Source organism: Rhinatrema bivittatum, chromosome 14, assembly GCF_901001135.1.
Source record: "Rhinatrema bivittatum chromosome 14, aRhiBiv1.1, whole genome shotgun sequence".
NCBI classification, from domain to species: domain Eukaryota; kingdom Metazoa; phylum Chordata; class Amphibia; order Gymnophiona; family Rhinatrematidae; genus Rhinatrema; species Rhinatrema bivittatum.
In genome coordinates this window covers 35816605-35842639 of record NC_042628.1, presented here as the reverse complement: position 1 = coordinate 35842639, position 26035 = coordinate 35816605, and the positions used below count along the sequence as shown (strand labels likewise).

At 45.3% G+C, this 26035-nt stretch overlaps 1 protein-coding gene across 1 annotated transcript; it reads left to right on the top strand.

Annotated features, from left to right (window-relative positions):
* The first annotated feature begins 448 nt into the window (after positions 1–448).
* Positions 449–24748, top strand: JMJD8 (jumonji domain containing 8). The gene is made up of 9 exons (XM_029577183.1): positions 449–881; positions 9962–10054; positions 18422–18470; positions 19166–19262; positions 21052–21120; positions 21379–21498; positions 21934–22001; positions 22238–22372; positions 23539–24748. Exons 1-9 carry the CDS (start codon positions 793–795, stop codon positions 23617–23619), a joined length of 801 nt encoding a protein of 266 aa, XP_029433043.1. The 5' UTR covers positions 449–792; the 3' UTR covers positions 23620–24748.
* The last annotated feature ends 1287 nt before the right edge of the window (positions 24749–26035 follow it).

Sequence of the window (26035 nt, the reverse complement as noted above, 5' to 3'; positions counted from 1 at the left end):
AAATACAAATCTGGCTCCCCCTATGTGATTTATAGGGATAATCCGCGCGATCGCAAGGTAGAAGAGTGGAAGTAGGTGATAAAGGACCTGCGTCAACAGCGGGCATGCGCCGGGGAAACCAGCATACAAACTAAGGACGCGCTGCGAGGGGATATGCGTGCATGCTGGGAAGTGTAGTCCTTCCGCTACTGATAAACGTGTGAGTAGTTAGTATGGCTTTATCCGCTGAGTAAGGTTACTGGTTATTTGAGGGGAGAGCGTAGGGCTTCAGTTAGTCCAGGCTGTGTTTCTGAATGGGTTACAGCGGTAGACTCCAGACTCAAACTTCTACGAGATGGCTGAACTACCAGACCCAACGTGCAGCACGAGGCGCTCTGGTTCGTGGAAGCCTGTGAATGGCTGGGTGAGACCGACGTCTGCAGCATCCTACGGTAGGACTGATGGAAGAAGTGAGCTAAGGAATCTGGACAGATGGCCAGATGTAGGCTGGAGAAAGGAGCTCAAACTGCAGAGGGAGCACACACAGCTTTTTAATACCTTCTAATAGCTCTTTGAGGGACAGAGCAGAGCTAAAGGATTTAAATATCTGGATCGTGGGGGTTTTTTGGCGCTTTTACTGTTAGATTGATACATTGTCCCTTATTTGTTTTTTAATCTACTTATTTTTTATTTATATAACTTTTTAATTTTTGCCAGTTAGCAAAGTCTGTTTTCCAGCGAGAACACCTTTACAGATCTGAAATCCCAGAGTATAGAAAGTGGGTGTGCTCATTTTGACAAGTCTAGGTGCAGATGGCAGAATGGAAACATTTTCTCCTCTTGGCATTGGTTCCACTGGTATTTCCTGAACATTCAGACTATCTAGAAAGGGATGGGGGATGGTAAGTAAGATGATCCTGTCCTGTTAGTTTGATTTAAATGAGTACCGCATATTAAACTTAATATGTTATTGGAATATAATTGCTCATGATAGTAGTAGCCATTATCAGATAGTATTCACATTTCCGATGTACATGATCCAATAAAGAAAAGTGTGATATAACTCTTTATATTTCGCAGCTTAGGGAATAATAGAAACATATTTTTCAGGAATGCTAAGTACGCCATTATGTGATACAAAATGTAAATATCATAAAGTCGCTGTTTTGTAATGTGCAATTCCATAAGGGTACTTTATGGTTGCTTTGTAGCTAGCAACATTCTACTGGTTAGATTCCTATAGTCACTACTGTATTACCTCGAGGAACTCATTTAAACTCTTACACCTAGATTGTAAACTTTTTGGGATAGGCACATTGACGTGGATTAAATGTAGCGAGCACTGTGTACACAAAAAGGCACTTTATATCAACAGCATGTATTGTTGACAATTAGCGGAACCTGTGTGCTGACTCTGAACTAGCGCGATGCTGCCAATTTCCTATCAAGAGAGAAATTCATGGAATCTTCACTCTTGGGCTCAGTAAAGCAGGCTAAGGGCCAGATTAGTGATGAAGACCGCTTTTTTATTTTGCTGGTTCAGTCAGGGACTGTTTCATAATAGTGCAGGATTTCTTAGAAACTTTACTTCCTTCTAAGTCTGAAAAATGAGCAGAACAGAGCTGCATGCATCGATGGTGGAGATGTGCAACTCGATTCTGCCACCACTGCCTCCTTATCTAGTCTGATTTAGCTCTGGCAAGGGAAGTAGAATGTCAGAATATTTCCCATATTAACCATAGTGAAGGTGAAATTTTCATTGCTACAGAAGATATCTGGGGAGTCTGTGCAGCAGCTACATTTTTTTAAATTAAGGAACTCTCAGCAATTTTTCTCCACTTTTGGTTACCATAAAATATTATTGTTATTACTTTTTATATCTTCTATAACACTATTTGATAAATGCAGCACTATACAATAACATATTTATTTATTTATTTATTTATTTAGAACTTTTATATACCGACATTCCTGTAGAGACTACAAATCATATCGGTTTACAATAAACATAACATCGCATTAAGCGTTACATGGAACATAGTGAAGGGACAGTAAATACTAGGATAATCGGGACTGCGAACTTGCCCATTGAGAAACATAACAATACTTAGAATAGTTAATAAATAAATGAAATACTTCAAAACTGAACTTGATACATACTTAGTAAGTCCAATTAACATAATTTCCAATTAACATAATTAACATATGAGACAAGCCTTGCTTGGTAAAGCTTACAGTCTAATCAAGACAGACATACAGGGCAAAAGAGACTTTGGGAATGTAATTTATTAAGAATGGTTAAAATTTAATGAGACTGGAAGCAGGATAATCAGGGGTTAAGATTTAAAAGCAGTCTTAAAAGATGGGTTTTTAGATTGAATTTAAATAAGGCAAGTGAGAGCATGATGCGTGAATTCCAGAAGTCTATTCCAAGCATATAGTGCAGCCAGGTGGAAAGCATGGAGTCGGGAATTGGTAGTAGAGGAGAAGGGCATAGATGGGAGTGATTTGCCAGATGAGCAGAGCTCACGATGAGGGGTGTAAGGAGAGCTAAAAGAGATGAGTTGCAGAGTGAAGGCTCCTGTAGGTGAGCAAGAGGAGCTTGAACTGTATGTGGAAACGGGTAGAGAATTGAGAAGAGGGGTTTATGGGTATAGTGACTGGCAAAAAAATAAAGACACACCGCAGTATTCTGAATAAAGTGAGGAGAGATGGTTCACTGGGAGACCAGTGATGAGCAAGTTTTAGTAAATCTAGGCAGGAGTTGATGAGAGAGTGCTTAAGTGTTCTGTTAATGTGTTCTGAAAGGAAGGGATGGATTTTGGTGACATTATAAAGAAATGACACATTTTTAGCAGTGTTTTGATTATGCATAGAAAAGGGGGGGAATCAAAAATGACTCCAAGGTTATAGGCTGAAGGGACTGGGAAGATGACTTGTGTTGTCCACAGAAATAGAGAAAGGAGAAGACGGGACGTGGGCTTGGAGGGATTATAAGATAAAGAGCCCTGTCTTGGCAATAAGTTCAAGGTAGCAGTGGGACAACAAGACAGCAATGCCAGCAAGCAGGCTGAGGTTTGGGCCTGAATTCCTGATGAAATATTACAAGGTGCTCCTGGAACTCCCTTAACACATCACTGCATTGTACATGTGTCATGCACTGCTGCCCACCTGCACCAGCAATAAAGTTTCATGTCTGCTAATGTGCCAAGCCAACCAAACATCGTTAGACATTCTAGACATCAATAAATTTAGCATTGTTTTCTGTGTGGCTTATTGATCAGTCAGCAGTGCACATCGTACGAACACCAACAGGGAATTTGTGTACGGCAGCCATTGCTGAGAGGGTGGTAGATGCCTGCAATGATGGAGGTCAGTGATATGGAGAGGTTTGTCATCCTTTGAGCAGATGCAGAGGTCAGTGGTGAGACTGAGTAAACGATCAGGCTTGTGGGGGAGGGGAGGAGCTGACGTTGGTTTAAATATGGGAATTTATATGCTCATTTACTCAACATGGTAGGGAACCAGACAAGAAGGCAACTTCATAGAGTGGGTGACCCAGTTGGTTCTTATCTAGCATCACCTACAATGTTATGTTACAGAGAAAAAATTGTTGACTTCCTTATTGTCCCCCAGACCAGTCCAGATGCATGGATTTTTCCTCCCTTACCAGTAGATGAAGACAGAACAAAATCTTCACTTCACAGGGAGCGATTACTCCAGGCTCTGACAGAAGGGCAACAGCAATTACAAGATGTAGTGTGAAGCCAGCTGGCCCAGCAGCAAGTCCTGCAAAAGCAAGTGGACAAACAGGTTTCTTTAATGTAGAGGCCGTGCAAGTTACCCTACCCCTCTGGCTCCTGTGATATTTAAGCTACATTCAGGGGAGGACCCAGATAGTTTTCTAGTAAATTTTGAATGGACAGCCTGCTTAGCTGGCTGGCCAGAGTCAACATGGACTACCTACCTCGGTAATTTGCAGACAGGCGGCAGTCAAGTTACATTTCAAGCCACAAACCTAAATGGAGGGGCCTCTTATGTGGAGGTTAAAGCTGCCATCCTTGAATGTGAAGGGTGTACCTCAAAGTACAATGGTTCCGGCAGAGAAACCTCCGCCCAGGATAAAGGCCATGGAATCTCTTCTGTCGACTGAAAGTTGTAAGATGAAAGTGGTTTCAGCCCAAAGGAAAGACTGGCACAGAAGTGGCCACCCTATTTCTCCTGGAGCAGTTTGTAGTTGGCATGCACCTGTCTGTGCAGCAGTGGATATGCCAGCATTCAAAGCTTACCCTTGAATCAACCTTAGAGGTTGCTGATTCCTTGTATCAAGCCCAATTAGTGGCAGAGTGCACCAGGATACAAGAGAGACAGTCGGTGCTGGATCCTCGAGTTTGCAGTTGGAAAGCAAGTGTCTGCTGCAGACCCCAGAGAATGAACAGCCATGAGATTCGGACCTACAGGCACACTTCAATTGTGGAGAGAGAGGGGCTACTTTGCCAAGCAATGTCCTTGCACTGAAGAAGAAGCTATGGGTGTCAACCTAATGATACACCCCAATGGTTGTAATTTTGTAGATACTCCTTGCCCGGACTTAGTACTTTTGAGATCCCAATTGAGCTAGATGGGACTTCCTACTCAGACCTTGTCAATGCAGGGAGTGAGAAAACCCTCTGATCAGAGGGAGCTACTTAAGTGGGTCCATACTGACTATGAACTTCCAGTGACTTTAGCTTGCATTCACAGAGACCATCGAAAGTACCCTCCACCCAGCCTTAAAGTGGGAATACTCCCATAGCTCTCATATCCTGCTGTTCTGGGACACAATTTCCCAGGCACTGGGTTCAGCTTAACACTGGGTCAGTCAACTGAAGAAGAGACTAGAGATCTCCCCTCAGGAGAGCCTTGAACTATATATGTGAAGGAGTCCAAGGTACTCAGACCCCAACGGCAGCACCACTAAGGAAAGGCTGGATATTCCAGGTATCCAGGGGCCAAAGTGGCTAAACTTCCTGGGATAAGTGAGGAACCAGCGGCATAGCCAGGGTCTCTGGTGCCCGGGGGCCAATGCATTTATGTTGTCTCCCATCCTCCATCCTCCTTGTAAAAATGCGATCACAGGAAGTAACCCTAAAACGAACCCCAGAAAAGACATGAACTGAGACTAGCGTGAGCTGCCCTGTCTGACAACAGGCTGCCAAAAGAGTTTCCTTTGTGGCAAACAAAAAAACAGCCTCTGATAAAGAATGAGACCAAGAGCCAAAGACTGTGCTGTAAAATTTCTAAATTCTTCTGAAATTAAAAAAAAAATAAATAGAAATATTCAGATGCACATTTCCCAAAAATGACACAGGGAAAATCAAATTCTTCCCATCTCAGAGAAATAGAAGCAATAGCAGTCCTACTCTCCCAGCCTCCAGCAGTCTTGCTCCCTCTCCCTCTCCCCTCCCAGAAACAAAAACATTATCATTTCTCATAAAACAAAATCAAGAAATATAAATCAATCACAATAGTAAACCATACTAATAAAAAAAATATTTCAAACTAGTGACAGATCATCTAATAAATAAGAACAATAAGGATAAAATAAAACATAAAAAAAATCAAAATATTTCAATACAATAAAACCAATAAGGATAAAATATTTCCCCCTTTCCATACCTGAGAACTTGTGTTTTTTAGTCACCCTGAGATTGTCGTGGAATAGTGGGGGCAGGAGGAAATATACAAACATTCTCCTCTCTGTGTCATACACACACACACAAGCCTTCTACCCTCTCTTAATCCTCTTTTCCATTTCTTCATACCCCCTCTTCCCTTCCCTCCCAGTCACTCAATCCCCCTTCCCTCATTCTCACCTGCCTTCCATCCCAGTCACTCACCCCACTTCCACTCACCCCTTTCCTCTGTCACTCCCTCCTCTCTCAGTCACTCACCACCCTCCCATACCTTTCCTTCCCTCATTCAGAACATAAGAAATGCCATGCTGGGTCAATTCTGCCTCTGTATTATTAAGGAGCAATCATATCTGTAATGGTATACAACTCAGAACATGAGGCCTGATGTCATCAGAGAGTCCAATCCGAGCTCCCACAGCCTTTTTCTGTTAAATCATGAAATACACATCCATTGCTCTCAAGCTCAAAAATGTGCATAAGTTTTGCAGTCAGCATTTGTTTACAAGTGTATAGCGTGTGCAGATGGACACAACAAAGATATCTCTCATTATTCAACTGCAGCAAGGAAAACAAATACATACTGATGAGATTGCTGCAAACTTCCACTTATAAATTAAGCATTTTTGTTCATTGACGCAGCACTAACTGCCAGCACTCAAAGTTGCAACCTTCTCTATGAAAAGATGACCCTGCAAACATTACACCGGGTCCTAAAACACAAATACACTTCCAATGAGGAAAACAGAACAAGCCAGGCTGCTATAGACCCCTATATAGAAATGGCACATTAGCAGATTACTTGACCTCAATCACATGCAGAAAACAGAAAGACCTTCACCAAATCCAGAACAAAGTGACTATAAAACTTAAATGGAAAAGTACAAACATAAACTGAACTGGAAACTGCAACATGTCAGATTCTGTATGTAGTACACCAATGGAAAACAGAAACGTCACCATTCCTCAGAAAATATCAAACAACCAAAATCAAGAAATTTAAAGCATCAATCATAATAGTAAAACCATATTAATAAAAAATTAACTTTTCAAAACAGTGGATGAACAGAATAACATTCAGTAATTAAAACTCATATAATATATTTTTTTAAATTTCCAAACACCAATAAAATATTTCAAAACAGACACATAAAATAACATCCAATTAATTAAAATCAATAAGAATTATTCATTCTCCATACCTGTAAACTTTTGACTTCCAGTCAGTCTGAGATTGTCATGGAGTAGTGGGAGGGGAAGGATGCATGGATTTTCTACTCTTTCATACACTCACACGTTCATTCACAAGCAAACAGAGACGCTTAAATGCTCTTTCAAAACTCACACATGCTCACAGACACACACACACACCACAGGCTGGGTTCCACTCTCTGTCCTCCACACACACACACACACACACAGGCTGGCCTCATTCTGTCTCCTCCGTCTCCTCCACACATACATACACACACACAGGCTTCATTCCCTCTCCTCCACACACACACACACAGGCTGGCCTCATTCTGTCTCCTCCGTCTCCTCCACACATACATAACACACACAGGCTTCATTCCCTCTCCTCCACACACACACACTCACAGGCTGGCCTCATTCTGTCTCCTCCGTCTCCTCCACACACACATACATACACACACACAGGCTTCATTCCCTCTCCTCCACACACACACACACACACACAGGCTGGCCTCATTCTGTCTCCTCCACACATACATACACACACACAGGCTTCATTCCCTCTCCTCCACACACACACACACAGGCTGGCCTCACTCTGTCTCCTCCACACATACATACACACACAAGGCTTCATTCCCTCTCCTCCACACACACACACAGGCTGGCTCCAGTCCCTCTCTTCCACACACAGACATACACTGGCTCTAGTCCCCCTTTCCTTCAGTTAGGTCACTGGGCGGGATGGGATCCCCTGCCCACAGGAGCCTCCTTCAGTATGGCACTCTGGGGGCCTTGGCCCCACCATCCACCTTCAATATGCCACTGCTGGGAACCCTTAACCAGTCTTCCAGAATGGATGGGAGAGGGTAATCCTGGGAAAATTTAGACAGGCAACTAGAGTTGCTCGGGGTCATGTACAATTGCTAGAGGGGAAGTCAGCCCCTGGCTATGAGATCCACACCCCAACTCTACCCTCCCTTAGAAGATGAAAGGGACAGCTCCAGCATAGGATAGGAAAGTAAGGAAAATAGGAACAATAGTTTCCTTCCCTGGGAGATACCCCTAGCAGGAGTAGGTGCTCGACCTCAGAAGTTTGAGCTGAGGGGGAGGGTATGTGAAGAGATTATACAGGAAAAACCCCCAGAACACTTTAAAGGACCGGCTCCAGGTATCTGGCCTGGTCCACTCTAACGATCATTACTGAAGGAAATCCTGGTTGCAGAGCAGTTCCCTAAGCAGGGGAATGAAAGAGTAGGCTGGAGAGGAGAAGAAGGCAGAACCTATGTCAGGACTGTCTATTTGTGATTGACCTTTTTTTTATTTAAAGCTACTGAGACAAGCAGGCCCTTTTCTGTTATTTTGCTGTTGTGCTGTAAATAAATTGATTCCGGGAAGAAAATGTACGGCGCTCAGACTGCGCTGTCCTCCAGCCCGCTCCCTAAACCAAGGGCTGCTCCACAGTGTCCCAGGGATCCATTGCTTCCATCTTTCCACCAGAGGAGATCGGGATGAAGTCAAGGCTCGCAAATCTCTGAGAGGGCTCTGGCTTGCTACAAGTGACTCAGTCACTGAAGCTCTCCTGCTGACCTCTCAGATTAGATGTTTTCTTCTGAAGAGCCAAGAGCACAAGTCCTCCACAGCAAGAAGTCTTCTCAATCTGGAAATGAGCATAGTGTGGAAGGGGATCTGGTATCTCTTCCTCTCAAGCTTCATAGGGTAGCATCGCTTTGAGTCTTGTTCTTGAAATCAGTCTCCTTGCTGCCTTTGGTAATTGTAAAGGAAAGGGTATCTCTGGGTGGAGGGTATCTCTGGGTGGAGGGTAGTGGGTGGAGGGTATCTCTGGGTGGAGGGTAGTGGGTGGAGGGTATCTCTGGGTGGAGGGTAGGGTTTCACTTCTTTCGGATCTTTCTCATTTATGATGGTGGGAAAGTCAAGCAATGTAGGCCGGGACAGGGACGGCCATTGCAAGTCTATTGTAGGTCACCTCTGCGATGTTTATAGTTGACTGTTTTCTTCTCTCATAGGTCCTCGCTCTATTAAATGTGTTCCGTTAAAGGACAGCGGTTTCTAAAGTATCAGTTTCAGGAGTAATCAAGGAGAGGAACACTTTTGCCTGCTCCAGCAAGAGTTTTCAGGGCTCAGAGGGCCAGTGACTCCGCTTAACCAGGGCGCAGGAATCCTTGTAGGTGGAGTCAGAATTTTTCTTTCCAGAAGATAATGGCAGGGCACTGCCCTTGCCTCCATTGCATCTCTGCTGGATGTGCAGGCCCGGAGAGGCTATTCCTTCAATGCAGGAGTCTCGAGAGCTATTGTGGCTTCCTCCGGCCCAGACTGAGTGGAGTTTTCCTATGTCCCACATGTCTGGACCGGTCTGGCATGGATGATAAGGAAGGTGAAATTTGAACGCACCTGTTAATATCTTTTCCTTTAGCTCTCCTGAGACTAGTCTAGAACCTACCCAAGAAAGCTACGGTGATCAAGGGCTCTGTCTGCTAGGTTCAGAAATCTTAACAGTGAGTACATTGCTGCCCACTCTGAAGACAGCTGGCCTAATTGTGAGCTTGCTGTAGGGATTCTTTTTCCTGGGTTAATAGCCATGGAGTGAAGTTTTTTTTTGGCTGCATCTGGTTTTGGTTATGGTGGTGCTTTGGAAACCAAAATAAACCATTGCCTTCGATTGTCTTAGCTTTGACATAGAATACTGAATTGCTAAGGCAGCACCAGACCTATATAGGGAGAGTGAAGTCAGCTTTGAGCTTTTTAGTTTCTCTGCCTCCATCTGCTGGCAGGAGGAGGAAATAACCCACTTGTCTGCTCTGGCCTGGCAGGACTAAAGGAAAGGAAATTAACAGTAAAGTTTAAATTTCATCATATGTCATAGCCACTGATTCCTTTCCCTCCTAAAAGCCTTCCAGTGTTGCACTGAGGTTTATTTACTGTTTTAGCTATGGCAGGCTTCATCAGCAGAAAGCTGTATAATTTCACCATTTGCTAAGGAAAGAGTCTTTTCTTGTGAAGCTGGTAACATCAGTTCTCCCATAGCTTGAGGAAGAAGTATTCCTTTGTAATGAAAGTTTCTGAAATATTCCTTGTCTTCCTCTCTCCGTTTGCAGGCTGATGAACAGGAGCACAGGGCTGACAGAGGAAAAGCACTGCACCGTGGAGAGGAGAGATGCATCTCTCACCTATGCTGAGTTCATACGGCAGTAGGTACCAGAGCAGCTGCAAGGTTACCCAGGTCAACCAGGACAAGCTGATCCAGTCCTGGTTTTGCACTACTGCATGCATAGACTTGTGGTTCCGATTTCCTTAAATGAGACTTTATCTCCAGGCACACAGTGGGTTAAAAGCAGGACTGGAGCGGCCTCTCCAGGTTAAGAACATAAGAACATAAGAAAATGCCATACTGGGTCAGACCAAGGGTCCATCAAGCCCAGCATCCTGTTTCCAACAGTGGCCAATCCAGGCCATAAGAACCTGGCAAGTACCCAAAAACTAAGTCTATTCCATGTTACCATTGCTAATGGCAGTGGCTATTCTCTAAGTGAACTTAATAGCAGGTAATGGACTTCTCCTCCAGGAACTTATCCAATCCTTTTTTAAACACAGCTATACTAACTGCACTAACCACATCCTCTGGCAACAAATTCCAGAGTTTAATTGTGCGTTGAGTAAAAAAGAACTTTCTCCGATTAGTTTTAAATGTGCCCCATGCTAACTTCATGGAGTGCCCCCTAGTCTTTCTACTATCCAAAAGAGTAAATAACCGATTCACATCTACCTGTTCTAGACCTCTCATGATTTTAAACACCTCTATCATATCCCCCCTCAGTCGTCTCTTCTCCAAGCTGAAAAGTCCTAACCTCTTTAGGTTGACCTGGATGAGGCAGCAACCCTAGCTATTTCTATGGAATCTGAACCCTCAGAGTGACTTGTTAAGCCCCAGGGAATGGGGACCCTCTGGTCAAACTAAAATCCCTAGGGACCATGATATTCGAAAGTCACTGAATGCTACTTAGCTGGATAAGTAGCGACTTATCAGGCTAACTGGCAGCCGCTGAATGTCTAGATATACTGGGTGGCCACCATTCAGCCAGATAAGTTAGCCAGTTAAGTGGATGGATTGGGGCAGCGCCACTTCTCCGGCTAACGTAGCCAGATAAGTATTGACATTTGTACTTATCCGGTTAAGTTAATCGGATAAGTACATGCTACTGAATATCCCGTGTAAGTTAGCCGGATAAGTCTTACCCGGCTAATTTACATAAATGGTTCTCTTTCAATATCCACCTCAGTTGAGGCTGGCTTCATGGAAGGGGGCAATTCGATCTGGGCACCTCACACGAGTGTCACACACAGGCCCAAGAGGAAAGGCAGCTGCTGCTACAGTGGCGGTCCCTACTGGCAGATTAGTGGTGCTTACAGTTCCCCTTGGAGGAGGGGGCTCTTCCAGCAGCCAGCCTGGGGAGGGGAGTGGGTGACGGAGACCACCAAGGCTTAAAGGTAGAGAGAGAATGTACAAAATCCCAGCGTTTGCATCTCCATTTGTAGTAATTGCCCTTGCTTTCCTCTTGTGAGGGAATGCAGAGTTGCCACTTTGTGTCCATATCTTCACGAGACATTCAATCCAGTCTTTATCTTATAACTCCCGTCCCAAAGCATGCTGCCAGAGAATAAGTACTGGACTGCACTGAAATGCCAAACAGAAAGCCAGAAGAAATGGAGTTAGGATAACAGCACTGCTATAGGAAGGTGGCTAATGGGTTTACTGTTGAGAGGATTATAGTTCAGGTAGCGGGAGGCCAACGGTCATGACAAAGGGCAGCTCTCTATTAGTAATATTTCCCATAGTTTCTCCTGTCTTCCTCCAAAAATCCTGAAAAAGAGGGCAAAAGCACCAAATATAGGTTATGCCAGCTAAAGACCTGCATCTTCTCCAGCAGTCGGAGGCAGCAGAAGAAAGCATTTTATGAAGCCTTGCTGGGATCAAATGAATAAGTTTAGATTATTTTCAAAATAGGTGTGCGAATGGAAGGCCACATAGTTTGCTCCCATTTGTCACTCCTTTGCTGGCCAGACCGTTTAATTTTAAAATCCCTTTCCCACTGGCCAGCATAAGGCCTGATGTAATAAGCTGTGCGTTAAAACTGTGCGATGAAAGTAAGTGCAGAGTTTCTTAACACATGCACTATCAAGACTTAAACTGGAAAATATGTGCTCAGCTTTTTGCATAGTCTGATTGCATATTTTAATTCAGGAAAAGAGTTTTGATTCCTGTAGGCCTGATGTAACAATATTTATGAACATAAACCATGTTTTCTATGTAGCAAACATTTGTTCTCTGTTGGCAAACAGAGCTGAAGTAGCTTTGATTCATGGGTGACATCATCTGATGGCGTTGATGGACCCTTTTCTCTAATCTCATAGTGTTTTGCTGTACTGAGCATGTGCAGGAATTCCTGCATGGGTGGTGCCTCATGAGCCCACTTCCTAATCTTTTTTTTTTCATCTGAGTATTCACACAGACAGGTACCCTATTTCTGTGGTTTGTTTTTTTTCATTAATCCTCTTTTATTCATTAATCCTCAACATTTTCTATTCAAAGTTGCTTCCCTAAAGCACTTTTCAGTGTTATTTAAAATTAAACAAAACACACTCTTTCGTCACAAGATGTTTAGCTCCAAGAAGTCCACTGTGGGCAGCTTCAAAGGTTGTGTACATGTTAGGAAAATGTCCATTACGGATGTACACGACATCTGTTACCACTGCTCGGAACCAAACCATGACCAGGCAAACAGTTACCACTGCAGCTGGCTGTCCCTGTAGCGCCCCAAAGTCCATGGCCTGGAAAATGGAGGAACTGCATGCGTATGTCTCTCAAGAGCAGCAACTGATCTTCTTCCCGGAGCAGAGCCTCGTGTGTCTCCTTGGGTGCCGAGTTGAGCAGGAACTCCTTTAAGCAGACTCCCCCTTCTGCAGAACGGGTTGAATCTGTGGTGTTGAGCGAACAGAAACAGGTGGAGGGCACAACCAAAAAGGAGAAGCATTGGTCTTTGGAGCCAGCTGAGCAACCGATGGCCCGAGCACACGCCAGCCCTCGGATCAAGTGGTGGAGCTGATGAAGTCTTTCTTTACCTCTCTAACAGCTAAGGATAAGGAGGGTATTCTCAGCTTTTTCTTACCAGAATATCAAATATACTCCCATAAGAACGAGTGTCCGTATCCTCAGATCAAATGGGCCATCAGAACACCTACAGGGTGTTCTAGTCCCTGACATTCACTTGCAGTGGAGTCCAGACAGTCAGAGAATGTGCACCAGGGTGTGCACCTCTCCAAGGCAACTGAGGACCTCTCCTCAGTCACCTTTTCATCCCTGGGGTACTGAATTAGTGAGCCTTCCCCTCCTGGTTCTGAGGAAGGTTTGACATGAAAACCCTCTGACCCCCTACCTGAACCTCCAGAACACTCATCTCCACCTTAGGACCTCTCCAGATTTTTGACAAACTGGGCAAGGAGTTAATGTTCACAAGGATCCTCGTACAAAAGTCTTCGGCCTCATCCAGCGGAGGCTGCAGCCTTTCCATTCTATGATATTCTCTAAAAGTCGCAAGGAAGAATGTAGGAGAATCGGATTTCCTGAGCCCCAGCAACAAGGACATTTAGATCTCAATGCCTGGGTTTTGGAATCAGTTGTAGTGGAATCAGCTGTTAAAGAGCAAAGAAAACAAGAATTTTTTTCAAATTCTCCACCAGGAAACTATCCAAGGTTACTGGACAATTTTGGCAAAAAAGTATTGCAGAGCTCCAGGTATAATTCACATTTTGTTTTCATCAATTCTACACTGTTTGATACTTACACAATTGTATGCAAAATTGAAGCCTTTACTTCTGCCAGGGTAAGAGCAGTTTCTTGGATGCAGAAGAGTGTATAGGCCTTATTCATTCCATTTATGAAAAGGTCAATATCACAGCCTCAATCAAAGGGATGTCAGATGGCGTGGTTGAGAGCTGGTATTTTGCCTGATGATGTCCATGATAACCTAGCAGATGTCCCCTGCCTAGGAGATCATCTCTTCAAGGACAGACTCAGAGAAGTGGTCACTCGAATCAAGGAGCAACATGTGGCAGTCCAATCCCTCCAACCAACTCTGAGCAACAGTCCACTTTATGGTGGCCCTTCTATGCTTTTAAAAAGTCATACTTTCAAAGAGGCCCCTTCCAGCACTTTCAGAGATACCAGATTCAGCGCTTACTTCTGCAGCAGCAACAACTTCCTGCTCAAAGTCAACAGTGTCACGGATGTGAGCCCTTGGGCCGTGACATGATTGATGCAACCCGGCAGGTGAACCTACTAGGGCCACACTAACAGCGGGTGGACTTGCTGCCACTGGGATTGGTTCTAGGGCTTCACCTATACCAGCCCCATTCCCCGCAGGTTAAGCCTTTGAGTTCGGGGGCCAGCAGAACTTAGGCAAAAGTCCAGTAATGAGCAGTCAGACAGAGTAGTGAGCAGAGGTCATGGCTGGCAGCAAGCAAACAGGGTCCGGGTCCAGGCAGAGAGTTGGGGCAGGCAGAGAGTCATGCTGCAGGCCAAGGTCGGGGCAGGCAGAAGAGCAGACAAGTCCAAAGCAGGGATCAGAACCAGGAGGCAGGCAAAAGAATAGTCAGGTCCAAAGCAGTGGTCAGAACCAGGAGGCAGGCAGAGAAGGACAGACAAGATGAAGACAAGGCACAGGAGATGAAGACAAGGCACAGGAGATCATGACACAAGTATGCAAGGCAGGCTGGACAAGGAGAAATAAGGCAAGGCAAATTAATGCACAGAAACAGCAAGCAGCATACACTGCAAAGCAGGAGGACCTGTTGCTGAGGATCTGCTGTACCATGGCTGGGGCTTAAATACCCAGCCATGCGACATCATCAATGGGCGCCAACAGTAGAGATTCCTGCTGCGAGGCCTTTAAGAGGCAGTGTGCCACGTGCACCTAGGGAGACCCGGGAAGGAGCAGCATGGCAGCATGCTGGGCTGTGATGCTCAAGGTAAGTGTGACCGGTTGCGGGACCATCCCATGACCATCCAAAATGTTAAAGACAGCACGAGCATTGCCAGTCAAGTGACACAACAGTTCCAGCCCAAACCTGGACCGAGTTTTTGATCATTTTTCAAACTCAACAACTGACTTCTCTGGTAGGGCGTGGAATCCAGTGCTACTTAGGTGAATAGCGCAAGATCACCAAAGACCACTGCGTTGTCAAGATTGTGGAATCTGGTTATCACTTGCTCTTCTCCTGTCATCCTTCAATCTGGATCCATCTCACTCCACGCAACTTCGCCTGGAGGTAGGGTGGCTCCTCAGTTAATGGGCAATAGACCCTATTCTACTCCCGCTACTTCCTTATTCCCAAGAAAAGTGGGGGATTTAAGAAGCCTGAACAAGAATATACTCTGGGATAAATTCAAGATGAAGACTCTCCACACAGCTCTCCCCTTCATACAGAAGGGGAAGTGGATGTGTGCCCTGGATCTAAAGGATGCCTACGCACATCCCTCCTGCTGGCACTGTCTTTGCTTTATGGTGGACTCCTCACTACTAGTATCGAGAACTTCCCTTCAGTCTGTCAGCAGCTCCGAGGGTCCATTCTTCCCAGAAAAATCAAATCTGCTCTACTGGAATGTAGATCTCCTCAGATCACACTGATAGCCAGAATGGTGCAAAAATTGCCCAAGAACCGGGCTTGTCTAATTTTTATTGGTCCAGTGTGGCCCAGACAAGTATGGTTTGCGTATCTGGTACAACTATCCAGCAGCCCTCTGCTCCATCTCTGGGCAGATCCATCCTTATTAACTGAAGAGGAAGGATGTCTGTATCATCCCAATCTTCCTTCCTCAACTTGATGGCCCTGATGTTGAGCACTCATTGATCACCAAATTCTCCTCAGCTTCTTTGGGAAAGCTGCCAGGAAGCCATCTATTAGGAGGTCTTACAGATTTAAATGGAAAACCTTTTTTAAACTCATTTACACTAACTGCTGTAACCACATCCTCTGGCAATGAATTCCAGAGCTTAACTATGTGCCGAGTGAAAAAGAATTGTCTTCGATTTGTTTTAAATGAGTTACTTGCTAACTTCATGGCGTGCCCCCTAGTCCTTACTAGAGAGTAAATAACCGATTTACATCAACCTGTACAAGTCCTTTCATGATTTTGTAGGCCTCTATCATATCCCCCCTCAGTCATCTAACGGTCCAACCGACTCCCTCGCAGGTCTTCTACTTAAGATATAGTTTTAAAAGTTTTTGCTTCTGTGGCCAACTTCTTTTCAATCTCTCTGTCTTATCAATGTCTTACATTTAACTTGTAAATGGTTATGCTTTATCCTATTTTCTACTGATGGATCCTTCTTCCATTTTTGAATGAAGATCTTTTGGCTAAAATAGCCTCTTTCACCTCACTTTTTAGCCATGCCAGCAGTCATTTGACCTTCCTTCCACCTTTCTTAATGCATGGAATACATCTGGACTGTGCTGCTAGGATGGTATTTTTTAACAATGACCACGCCTGTTGCACACTCTTAACCTTTGTAGCTGCACTTTTCAAAACATTTTTTTTAACTATTTTTCTCATTTTATCAAAGTTTCCCTTTTGAAAGTTTAGTGCTAGAGCCATGGATTTACTTACTGTCCCCCTTCCAGTCATTAATTCAAATTTGATCATATTATGACCACTATTGCCAAGCAGCCCCACCACCGTTACCTCTCTCACCAAATCCTGTGCTCCACTGAGAATTAGATCTTAAAATTGCTCCTTCTCTCGTCGGTTCCTGAACCAATTGCTTCATAAAACTGTCATTTATTCCATCCAGGAACTTTATCTCTCTAGCATGGCCTGATGTTTCACCTACCCAATCAATATTGAGGTAATTGAAATCTCCCATTATTATTGCACTACCAATTTGGTTAGCTTCCCTAATTTCTCTTAGCATTTCATTGTCCGTCTCATCATATTGGCCAGGTGGATGGTAGTATATTCCTATCACTATACACAAGGGATTTCTACCCATAAAGATTCGATTGTGCATTTAGTCTCTTGCAGGATCTTTACCTTGTTGGACTCTATGCCATTCCGGATATAAAGTGCCACACCGTCACCAAGTTGCTCCTCTCTATCATTGCGATATAATTTGTACCCTGGTATAGCACCTGCCCATTGGTTATCCCCAATGGGATAACAAATCCTGTTTTCTGTGTATAAAACAATTTTTGCACAGAAAACATGATTTGTGTACATAAATGCCGAATACAAGAGCCCCACACCACAAATTCCAGGTTCAGCCCCATAGACCGACATTGGCCACAGGAATTGTACTCCACCTCTGACCACGAGTTAAATTTTGAGTGTTAAGAAAACAGGAGTTAAGTCTACGCCGTCATTAACATGGGATTTCCATGGAGGAACGCTAATTTGTGCGCACATGCTAGCATGTGGTTGCGCACAGAACCTCTTAAATCGGGAGCAAAGCTACAGTATGTGCACAAAAATGTGTCCACAACCACTGGCTAGCATGTGTGTGCAGCCCAGCACACCTTTATTGCATTGGGCCCGTAATTTGGGGCATTCAGATTCCTATTAGCCAGAAGAGTTAGGAACCAGATCAACAGAGAGCTCACCAGGGCCCACATAACCCCATAGGATCCAAACTTTCGAAGACTGCTGCTAACATTGCTTTGCTCTTGATTGAATGATTCTTTTCTGAAGCTTTTGTAGCTTTCAAAAATATACGACAGGGCCAGATAGTGAATTGGGAGGTAGTTGTTTCTCATCCTGCTGCTTTAAAGCAGGACCAGTCACTGCACTCCTCCTAGAACGGCAAGGAGGTCTGGTGTTCAGCGTTACCAAAATATGCAACTGAACCCATTTTGTAGACTGATTGTATCCAAATGTGTCCTGGGAGTATTCAACATGGCTATGCTGGAAACCAGCACGGTTGTGGCCCTGAACATCCCTGGCACAGCGTTATGGAGCCTTTCACTTCTGGGTCCCCTGTTCAAATCCAGCTTAGGTTGGAGAGCCCAAAAAGCATTGCCATCTGCTGGCTTTGGTAAAATGAGTTGTGGCCTCAGTCCAAATTACCAGTAGGCAGTGTCCATCTTACAGGAAATAAGCTGGCATCAATTGGCACCACTCCTGGCAGTCACCGTCTTGCCATTTGTGCCACCTGTTGACTCAGAATCCCAGTAATTCTATGGTTGGTTGTGGGGTTTTCTTTTACATTGGATGGTAAATTGATTGGCCAGAGAAGTTTGCTTAAAATTGCCTTACGAGTACTTACAAATAAGAGTAAACAAACAGGGTGTAGATGCCACCTTTTTCACTGGACTAATTCAGTGCTATTTGTGACTAGCTTTTCAGAGTTATGCTGCCTTCATGAGCTCAGAGCTTATTCACAGATGTATTGAGCTAGTCCAGTAAATAGCACCTGCAACTGGTTTGTTGACCCTTAATTCTACATATTGAAGTGGACTAACCTGGAAACCGCACATTCACAGCCTCTCCCTCCGTGTCTTTCTCACAGGTACGCCTTTTCCAGACCTGTTATCATTCAGGGGCTCACAGATAACTCGGTGAGTGGCAGCCAACTGCACGGTGTTGTGTTCAGGGAGCGTTCTTCATTTTGTCCAGCTCAGAAAGGGAGGGGTCCCTGGCCTGATGCAGTAGGGAGTGCCAAGGGACTATACAGCGGGCCTCCATCCACCTCCAGGACTGCAGCAACACAGCTCGCTGGAGTTCCCCTGCTCTTCTCTGACTCACCTTCCTCCTCTTCATGGTCCTCGCTGTCCTGCATCATTTACTTTTTATCAGAGCTATGCCTCACTCAAATATTAGAGGGGGCTGCTTTCCCTCAATACACACACACATCCTCCCCAAGTCCTGGCATGTGGTACTTAGCATGTCAGCATGTTCATTTAGCCAGCAATCTATATATAGTTTGTCATATATTATTCCTCTTCTGGCATTCATCAGTTATTACATTCTTGATTTCATCATAGTACAGCAACTGGGCCTTGATGGACTTGCATCACTAGAAGTAGCCTATGAATGCACTGCATTTAACAGCTGCTGTCCAGAGTTGTGGTATAGAAAGTCATTAAATCTGGAGTCTGCCAGACTGGTACAGTACAGCTCCCTGAGCCAGGCCACAAAATCGCTGTTTAGGAGCTCTTTATCAGCTCAGCATGCAGGGCTGGCCGTGGAGCAGGTTTTCCTGGCTATGCTCGCTTAGTGTCCACTCAGGGCCCTCTTTGTATCCATGTTTCAGGAGTTCCAGGTCCTTTGCACAAAGGAGAAGCTGCTGGAAGAGTATGGTGAACATCTGGTGCGTCTGAGCACGGCCAATACCTATTCCTATCAGAAAGGTGAGATCATCTTACCTGGACGCACACGGAGACAGACAGAGCGCGAGAATGTATGTGCACGTGAGGGGTGGGGGAATCTGCAAGGGGTGCTTAGTGCACAGTGGAAGCATCTAATACACACTTGCCACAAGAAGGAGACAGACACACGTGGGACACACACATTCCCTCCCCTTTTCACTAATTTATTATGACAGGGTGAAAAACTAGCAAGCTAGAATTTTGGATCACCTGTTTCTGACAGAAATAAACAAAAGTGAGTAAGTGGATCTGAAGAGCTGCAAGGAGAGTGAGGAGCAGGGCTGCAAGAGTGAGAGAGAGGGAAGGAGTAACTGGAGGGAAGGGAGGCAAGCATGAGTGAGGGGTTCTGAGGAGTTGCAGGGGGAGAGTGAGGGAGCAGTACAGAGTTAAAAGGGGGGGTGGGGGGGATGAAAGGAGGGAGGGAATTGAAGGGGATGTGGGAGAAATAATGAGTGAGGGGATAGGAGGTGCTGGGGAGAGGGAATCAGGAGGGCATGAAAGAGTGGAGTATAAATGAGGTGGTCCGAGAGGTATACGTGGAGAGAGAGTGAGAGAATCGGAGAGCGTGTGGGGTGTGAGGGAATTGAAAAGAGTGTGAGTGAGAGAGAGGATTATTGTTGGAGAGAGTGGTGTGAGTGGATCATTCCGTCCTCTCCTGATCCAAGATTTCCCCTTCCCTGATCTCTCTTTTTGCTTCCCTCCACCTCTCATTCTTTCTTTCTCCTCCCTGATTCCCCATCCTCGCCTAGCTTTGTGCCTCTATTCTCCTACCTCTGTCTCTATCCTTATCCCTCTACTGCTCCTGCCTGAGATCCCTTCTCTGATTGCTAATGACAGATATGCAGTTTCATATCTCAGTTCTTTTAGAACTCTGGGGTGATTACCATCCAGGCCCGGTATGTTATTTATTTTTTAATTTGTCAAATTTCTCTATTACATCTTCCATTTTCACAGTTATTTGTTTCAGTTGCTCTGTATCATCACCTTCAAAAATCGGTGTGATATCTCCCCCTCAGTAAATAGCAAAGCAAAGAACTTCTGTAGGTTTTCTGCTATGACCCTATCCTCTCTGAGCATCCCTTTTACCCTCTCGTCATCTAGCGGTTCGGCCGACTCTCTCACAGGCATCTTGCTTTTGATATGCTTGTAAACGTGTTTATTAGTTTTTGCTTCTATGGCAAGCTCCTTCTCAAATTCTTTGTTGGCCTGCCTTATTAACATTTTGCACCTAACTTGTCAGTGCTTGGATCTGCCTTCCATTTTTTCTTCAATAGCCTCTTTTGCCTCAGCATTTTAACTGTGCTAGCAGTTGTTTGGTCTTCTTTCAGCCTTTTTTAATGCATGGAATCCATTTTATCTGAGGTTCCAAGATGGTATTTTTAAACAATCTATACCACCCTGTCCCCTATATTGTTCTGTATCATATAAATTGCATCACACCATACTGTACTATATGCCCTTTCTCTTCTATATGTAATTGTAATATACTGTATTGAAATGTAACCCTCATCATACATGTGCAGGCCACCTGAAAACCCTGTCCCTCGCTTTGAGTACCATGGTAGAAGAACAAGCCATAAATAAATGGCTAAGAGCTTGCATTTGGCTTCCAGAGCCTCCCTTCTGAATCTTCCTGTGTCGTTGGTACCCACATATACCCGGACAGCTGGCTCCTCCTCAGCACTGTCTAAAATCCCTATCAAAATTATGCCTCCGAGCTTGCTGGGAGCAGCAGACGCTCTGACTCACGCTCTTGTCTCCTTCTGTGCAGTGGACGTTCGGTTCCGGGAGTACGTGGAGCACCTGCTGAAGCCTCAGGACCAGGACTGTCTGGGGAATGGCGAGTACAGCACTGCGTCCCCCCTCTCTTGTGTCCCTTCCCCCGAAAGTGTTCTCTTTGCTGAGAGAATGGCAGGATTTCGGTTTCTCTTCCTATGCATGGGATATACGGAGAGCATCGGCCCCTCCCCTTTCACCTGCTCCTTTCCTGGGGATGTACAGAGTGCGTCGGTCCCTTCGTTTCCAGTAATCCTGCACTGTCACTTTTAAGGAATCGGCGCTCCATTACTCGATGCTTCTTGTGCTTTCTCCCCCACAGACACACTTTACTTCTTTGGCGACAATAACTTCACAGAGTGGGGCTCCCTGTTCCAGCGATATTCTGCACCTCCTTTCCAGATCCCAGGCGCCAGGAGAGCATACAGTTTTGGGATTGCTGGTGAGGGGGGGGGGGGGGGGAGGGGGCAGGGAGTAAGATGCTTTAGATGTGTTTGACTTTTCAGAAAGGAGAACTTAAATTGGAGTTGAGAACATCACAAATGCTGCCTCGGGGCCGTGACCCCTGCTTGGAGCATGGGCGATTGAGCCTCTGTATCAAGAAGATGTGCTTAGGTGTGATCCTGTGTGGGTAGGAGAAGTTCACACTTGCTTGTGCCTGGATCGCTGATGTGTGTGTGCACGAGCGTTGAGCACGAGCATTGAGTTTGTATAAGAGTATTTGTGCATACGAGTGTAGGTGTATGTTTTGTGTGTGGGCAAGGGCACTCTGTAAGTCTGTTAAGAGTACTTGTGCACATATGTGTGTGCGTGTCAGACTATGTCCCAGATAACAAGCCAAGGTACTGTCCTCATTCCTCCTCCCTCTCTCCCACAGGTTCTGGCACTGGCGTCCCATTCCACTGGCACGGACCAGGTTACTCAGAAGTCATATTTGGTAGGAAGGTAAGAACGGTCCCTGTAATTTGCGGATCTGGATTAGGTATAGGTGCGTGCCATGTTGTGCCCAGGTTCTGACCAGGTAGTGTTTGACTTCTTTCGAGTCCTCCCTGTGCTCTTGGGTGGGGGCGAGATCACAGAAACAAAACTGCAAAGTTTTGAATAATGGTTTATCGAATGCAGAGTCAGGAAGGGGCCTCAGCTCACCCAGACCTCTGTGCTCTTAATTTTGTTTCCCAAAGCGCTGGTTCCTGTATCCCCCCGAGAAGACCCCGGCGTTTAATCCCAACCGCACGACTCTCTCGTGGCTGACGGAAACATACCCTCTGTTGCCGGAGGAGGATCGACCCTTAGAGTGCACCATCCGCCCAGGGGAGGTGAGTTTCACGGTGCTGGTTGGGTTTGACTGCCTGGGGCTGGGTCTAGCAGCTCATCGGGAAGACTCAAAAGTGTCCAGAAATGCAAGGCACAGAGGCAGGGAGAATCTGTGGAAAGCCGAGAAGCTGCGGGTGGAATTCCACTGTTCTTTCTGCCCTGCTCCTTTGGACTTTCAGCTCAAGCTGAACCTGCTCCAGCTGAAACTATGATACCACAAGCCTTCAGTCAGAGCTACCCAGGTTTTTCCACATTTTTATTCCATCTCCCGCCTAAACCAATCACTGCAATGCAGGGCAGGTGCAAGGGTAGCAGGAGCCCTAGGCACCCTGTGGCCTTGCACTCCCCCAATCCTTCCTACTCGTGTCAGCTGCTGTACTCTTCGGCTGCTGACACTCCCTAAGGTGTGGTACTCTGGGCGACCACCCAGTTCCCCTAATGGAAGCCCCAGCACTGTTGACAGTGATAGTCCTTTGGCTGCCAAACATAAGACTTCACAACGTGGTACAAGTGTCCTCTACGGCCAAGCTCTAGGTGATTTTATTGCATGATAGCCGGAGCTCCGTTCCTGCCACTGCAGCATCTCTAGCCCATGACGGCCTGAAGAGCAAGAGCCAGATTGGGGAACCAACCCCACCGTGTAGCTCTGCTGGGCTATTAGATCAACCCATCCCTTTATTTATAAGCCCCACCCCCCTCCCCATTCTCATGGACATCCCCTCTAGAGTCAAACAGAAACCTACTTCCCTTTTACAGGTCAGTTCACTCATCTTCAGAAGCCAGAGGACAACAGAATGGGTTTCTTGATGGCCCCAAGTCATCAGCCACACAGTAAGCCAGCCCTGACTTTGCCCCGTTGTAGTTCTGATTTCCCTAAGCAAATTAGTCCAAGTCCATCTGTGCAGTGAGGTAAAATGAGGACATGGAGCCATGTGGTAAAACCCAGCCCCAGGAATGCCTGGGGCTGGGTTTTACTTCCACTCCATCTCCACTCCATTCTTCCACTCCATCCCTTCAGAACAGGAATTCTGTCACTTTGGGCATCAGATCCTTGTGCAGTGCTAGAAGCAGCCCGTTCCTTCGCTTGTTTCTGCACACAAGACACTTCATTTCCTTCTCTGTCCGTTCTTTTCTGATGGGTTTTCTTTTTTACGGTTGGACTCGGCAGGTGCTTTACTTTCCGGATCACTGGTGGCACGCAACACTGAACCTGGACACCAGCGTGTTTATCTCCACGTTCCTGGGATAAGAAGCGCGCTGCCTGAAGTCCTGCTTCCATAGCTCAGGGAGTGCCCCCAGCAGCATGGAGCCACGCGTTAGTGTTTGACATCCTCAGGGATCGTGCATTGCATACTTTTGACCAAGATTTTTTTAGAGCTCATTTTAGTATCTATTTATAAGAAGATCTAACGCGACTTGGTTTTAGCCTCATTCCCCTGCTGGGGGACACACTTTTCTGTACATACGAGGAGAAAAAGTTACGTTTTTATAGTTTTGCAAACTGTAATGTGGACAGTTCAGTGTGCTCCCTGCTGCTCAGGGAGGGGTTGGACTGAAGAGCAGTCCTAAAAACTTGCACTTTTAGCTGCCAGGTACCTTTGACATGGGTCGTTGCTACCTGACTTGCAATTTTATTGTCACTGAGCTCACACAGTGCCAGAAGGAAGAGCCTCTTGCATACAACAGAGCCGTCATGTGACTCAGTTCAAGAGGTGAGATTATTGGCCAATTCTGCTTTTTGAACTTCCATCCCAGTGCACGGTGGTAGTTGTAGTCCCTGTTTCTACCATGGGCACACAGTGCTTCAGGTTTCCTAGTGCATGAGGATGGGAACTGTCAGACAACTAGGCATGGCCTACAATCCCCCTCCTTGAACTGGATCACTGAGCAGTTCTTCTCCCGAGCACATCACAATTGCAGTCTCACGCCTCAACCTGTAGTCACTAACAATTCCAATTGCTCTGCCTTTCCAACGTTAGAATTCTGTGTCTGGGTAGACTAACAGTCTGTTTCCTATCTATGCGTTTTCTAAAATGTTTTGGGTTTGGTTTGTTTTTTTTTTGCTTAGTAGCACCTCCTTTTTTCCTGTTTTTTTTTCTGCAACTCGTAGGCTCCTCTTGCCATGAGCTTTCCTTCACAACCACTGGAATTTTTAACCCTGTTTTAATAGATCCTCCCTCCTCATTATTCCTAGCATGGTCACTGTAGCAATGGTCATGTGGCCAAGAGCTCCTTCCAGAACCCTAGCTTTTGAGCTATAAATCCAGGATTGTGAATGTATGGTTTTAGCCTACCACAAATTTCAGGGCAAGTGGGATATACATTTTGTAAACTAAAATATAAATAAATAAATAAACCAGGGCTCCTTTGCCCAGCCATGTGCAGCAATGCCTCCAAGCCATTGGGTTGCCCCCTGCAAAGATGTTTTAATATTGCTGGGGGAAAAAAAAAAAAAAAGATTGGTGGGAAATAGGCTGCAATTGAGGATCATAAGTGTAACATTGTTCAAAAACTGCTGTCCCCCCACTATCAAACACATGTATTCTAATAGGAGGTGGCAGCCCTATCAAGTCAGGTCTCCACTGTATGCAAATCTATCTCATGCATATTTATTAGGGATATCCTGCAAACCCAACTGGATAGAGCTGAAAAACACTGCCCTAGCCTCGGGCTCTGCGCCAGCCATTGCTGCTAAGCCAGGATACTTGAAGGAAGAGTGTGCAAGTCATTTTAAAGCAGAACAGTGTGGAAAACACAGGTACAGATTCATTTAAAAAAAAAAGGCCAAAAGTAAGGTGATGGATTAATGCTGAATTGGGCAGAGAGCACCAAACCTTTAACTCACAAAGTACAGAAATGCAGTCATTTTATTACTGCAAATGCAGAGCAGCTAAAGCTTACCTCCACCTGACATGAAAAAAGTGGGAGAGGTGTCCCAGGAGGCATGCAGTTTACCAAATAAGAGATGTTATTTTAATAGGTTATGACTCCAGCTCATCAATGAATTGACCAAAATCAGCCCTGTGGTAGCCTGGAGCAATTTTCCCATTGGAGCCAAGGAGAATTTTGCTCCCATAAAACCACAGAGCCATCTCTCTTAGAACTGTGGTTCTAGGATCCGTGGGACTTGCTTTGCCTTTTCTTGTCAAGGAGAAATTCCTTGACAAGAAATCCTGATTTTTCGTTTTGTGGGAAGAAGCTATTAATGTTGTGCATAAGATCCTCCTCCGATTTAGGGTATTTTTTTTTTTTTAACATAACTACAACTTCCTTATCATCCCGCAGACCAGACGCATAGGTTTTTCTTCCCTACCAGCAGATGGAGACATAGAAGAAAAGCTTTACTGTACTGTTGGTATTTAAGATACTATGGCACCTGCAGTCTCTCAGTATTTTCTCTTTCTTCAGCAGATGGTAGAGGTGCTGAAATGCTGTAGTTGGGTCGATTAGTCCAGGTAATTGCTAAATCCACGTAGGGCTACCCCCCTGGGATAAGCAGGAGGGTCAGTGACCCTTAGCTTGACTTGCTCCCGGATAATAAGGGGAGGGGGTGTGTGAAAGCCAGTGGGTACCTGCTCCCTCTTTCCCCTCTCCTAACTTGAGTTGTGGCTCCAGGTCAAGGCTTCTTCAAGGAAATATTCTTTTCTTTTTTTCTTTGGTCAGCC

What these genes read in the sequence shown, in the direction of transcription:
- JMJD8 (XM_029577183.1), top strand. Translation starts at nt 793, where the DNA reads ATGGCAGAATGGAAACATTTTCTCCTCTTGGCATTGGTTCCACTGGTA. An exon ending in CCAGGACTGTCTGGGGAATG is followed by an intron (nt 21,121 to 21,378) that starts GCGAGTACAGCA and finishes TCTCCCCCACAG; the next exon opens with ACACACTTTACTTCTTTGGC. An exon ending in ATACAGTTTTGGGATTGCTG is followed by an intron (nt 21,499 to 21,933) that starts GTGAGGGGGGGG and finishes TCTCTCCCACAG; the next exon opens with GTTCTGGCACTGGCGTCCCA.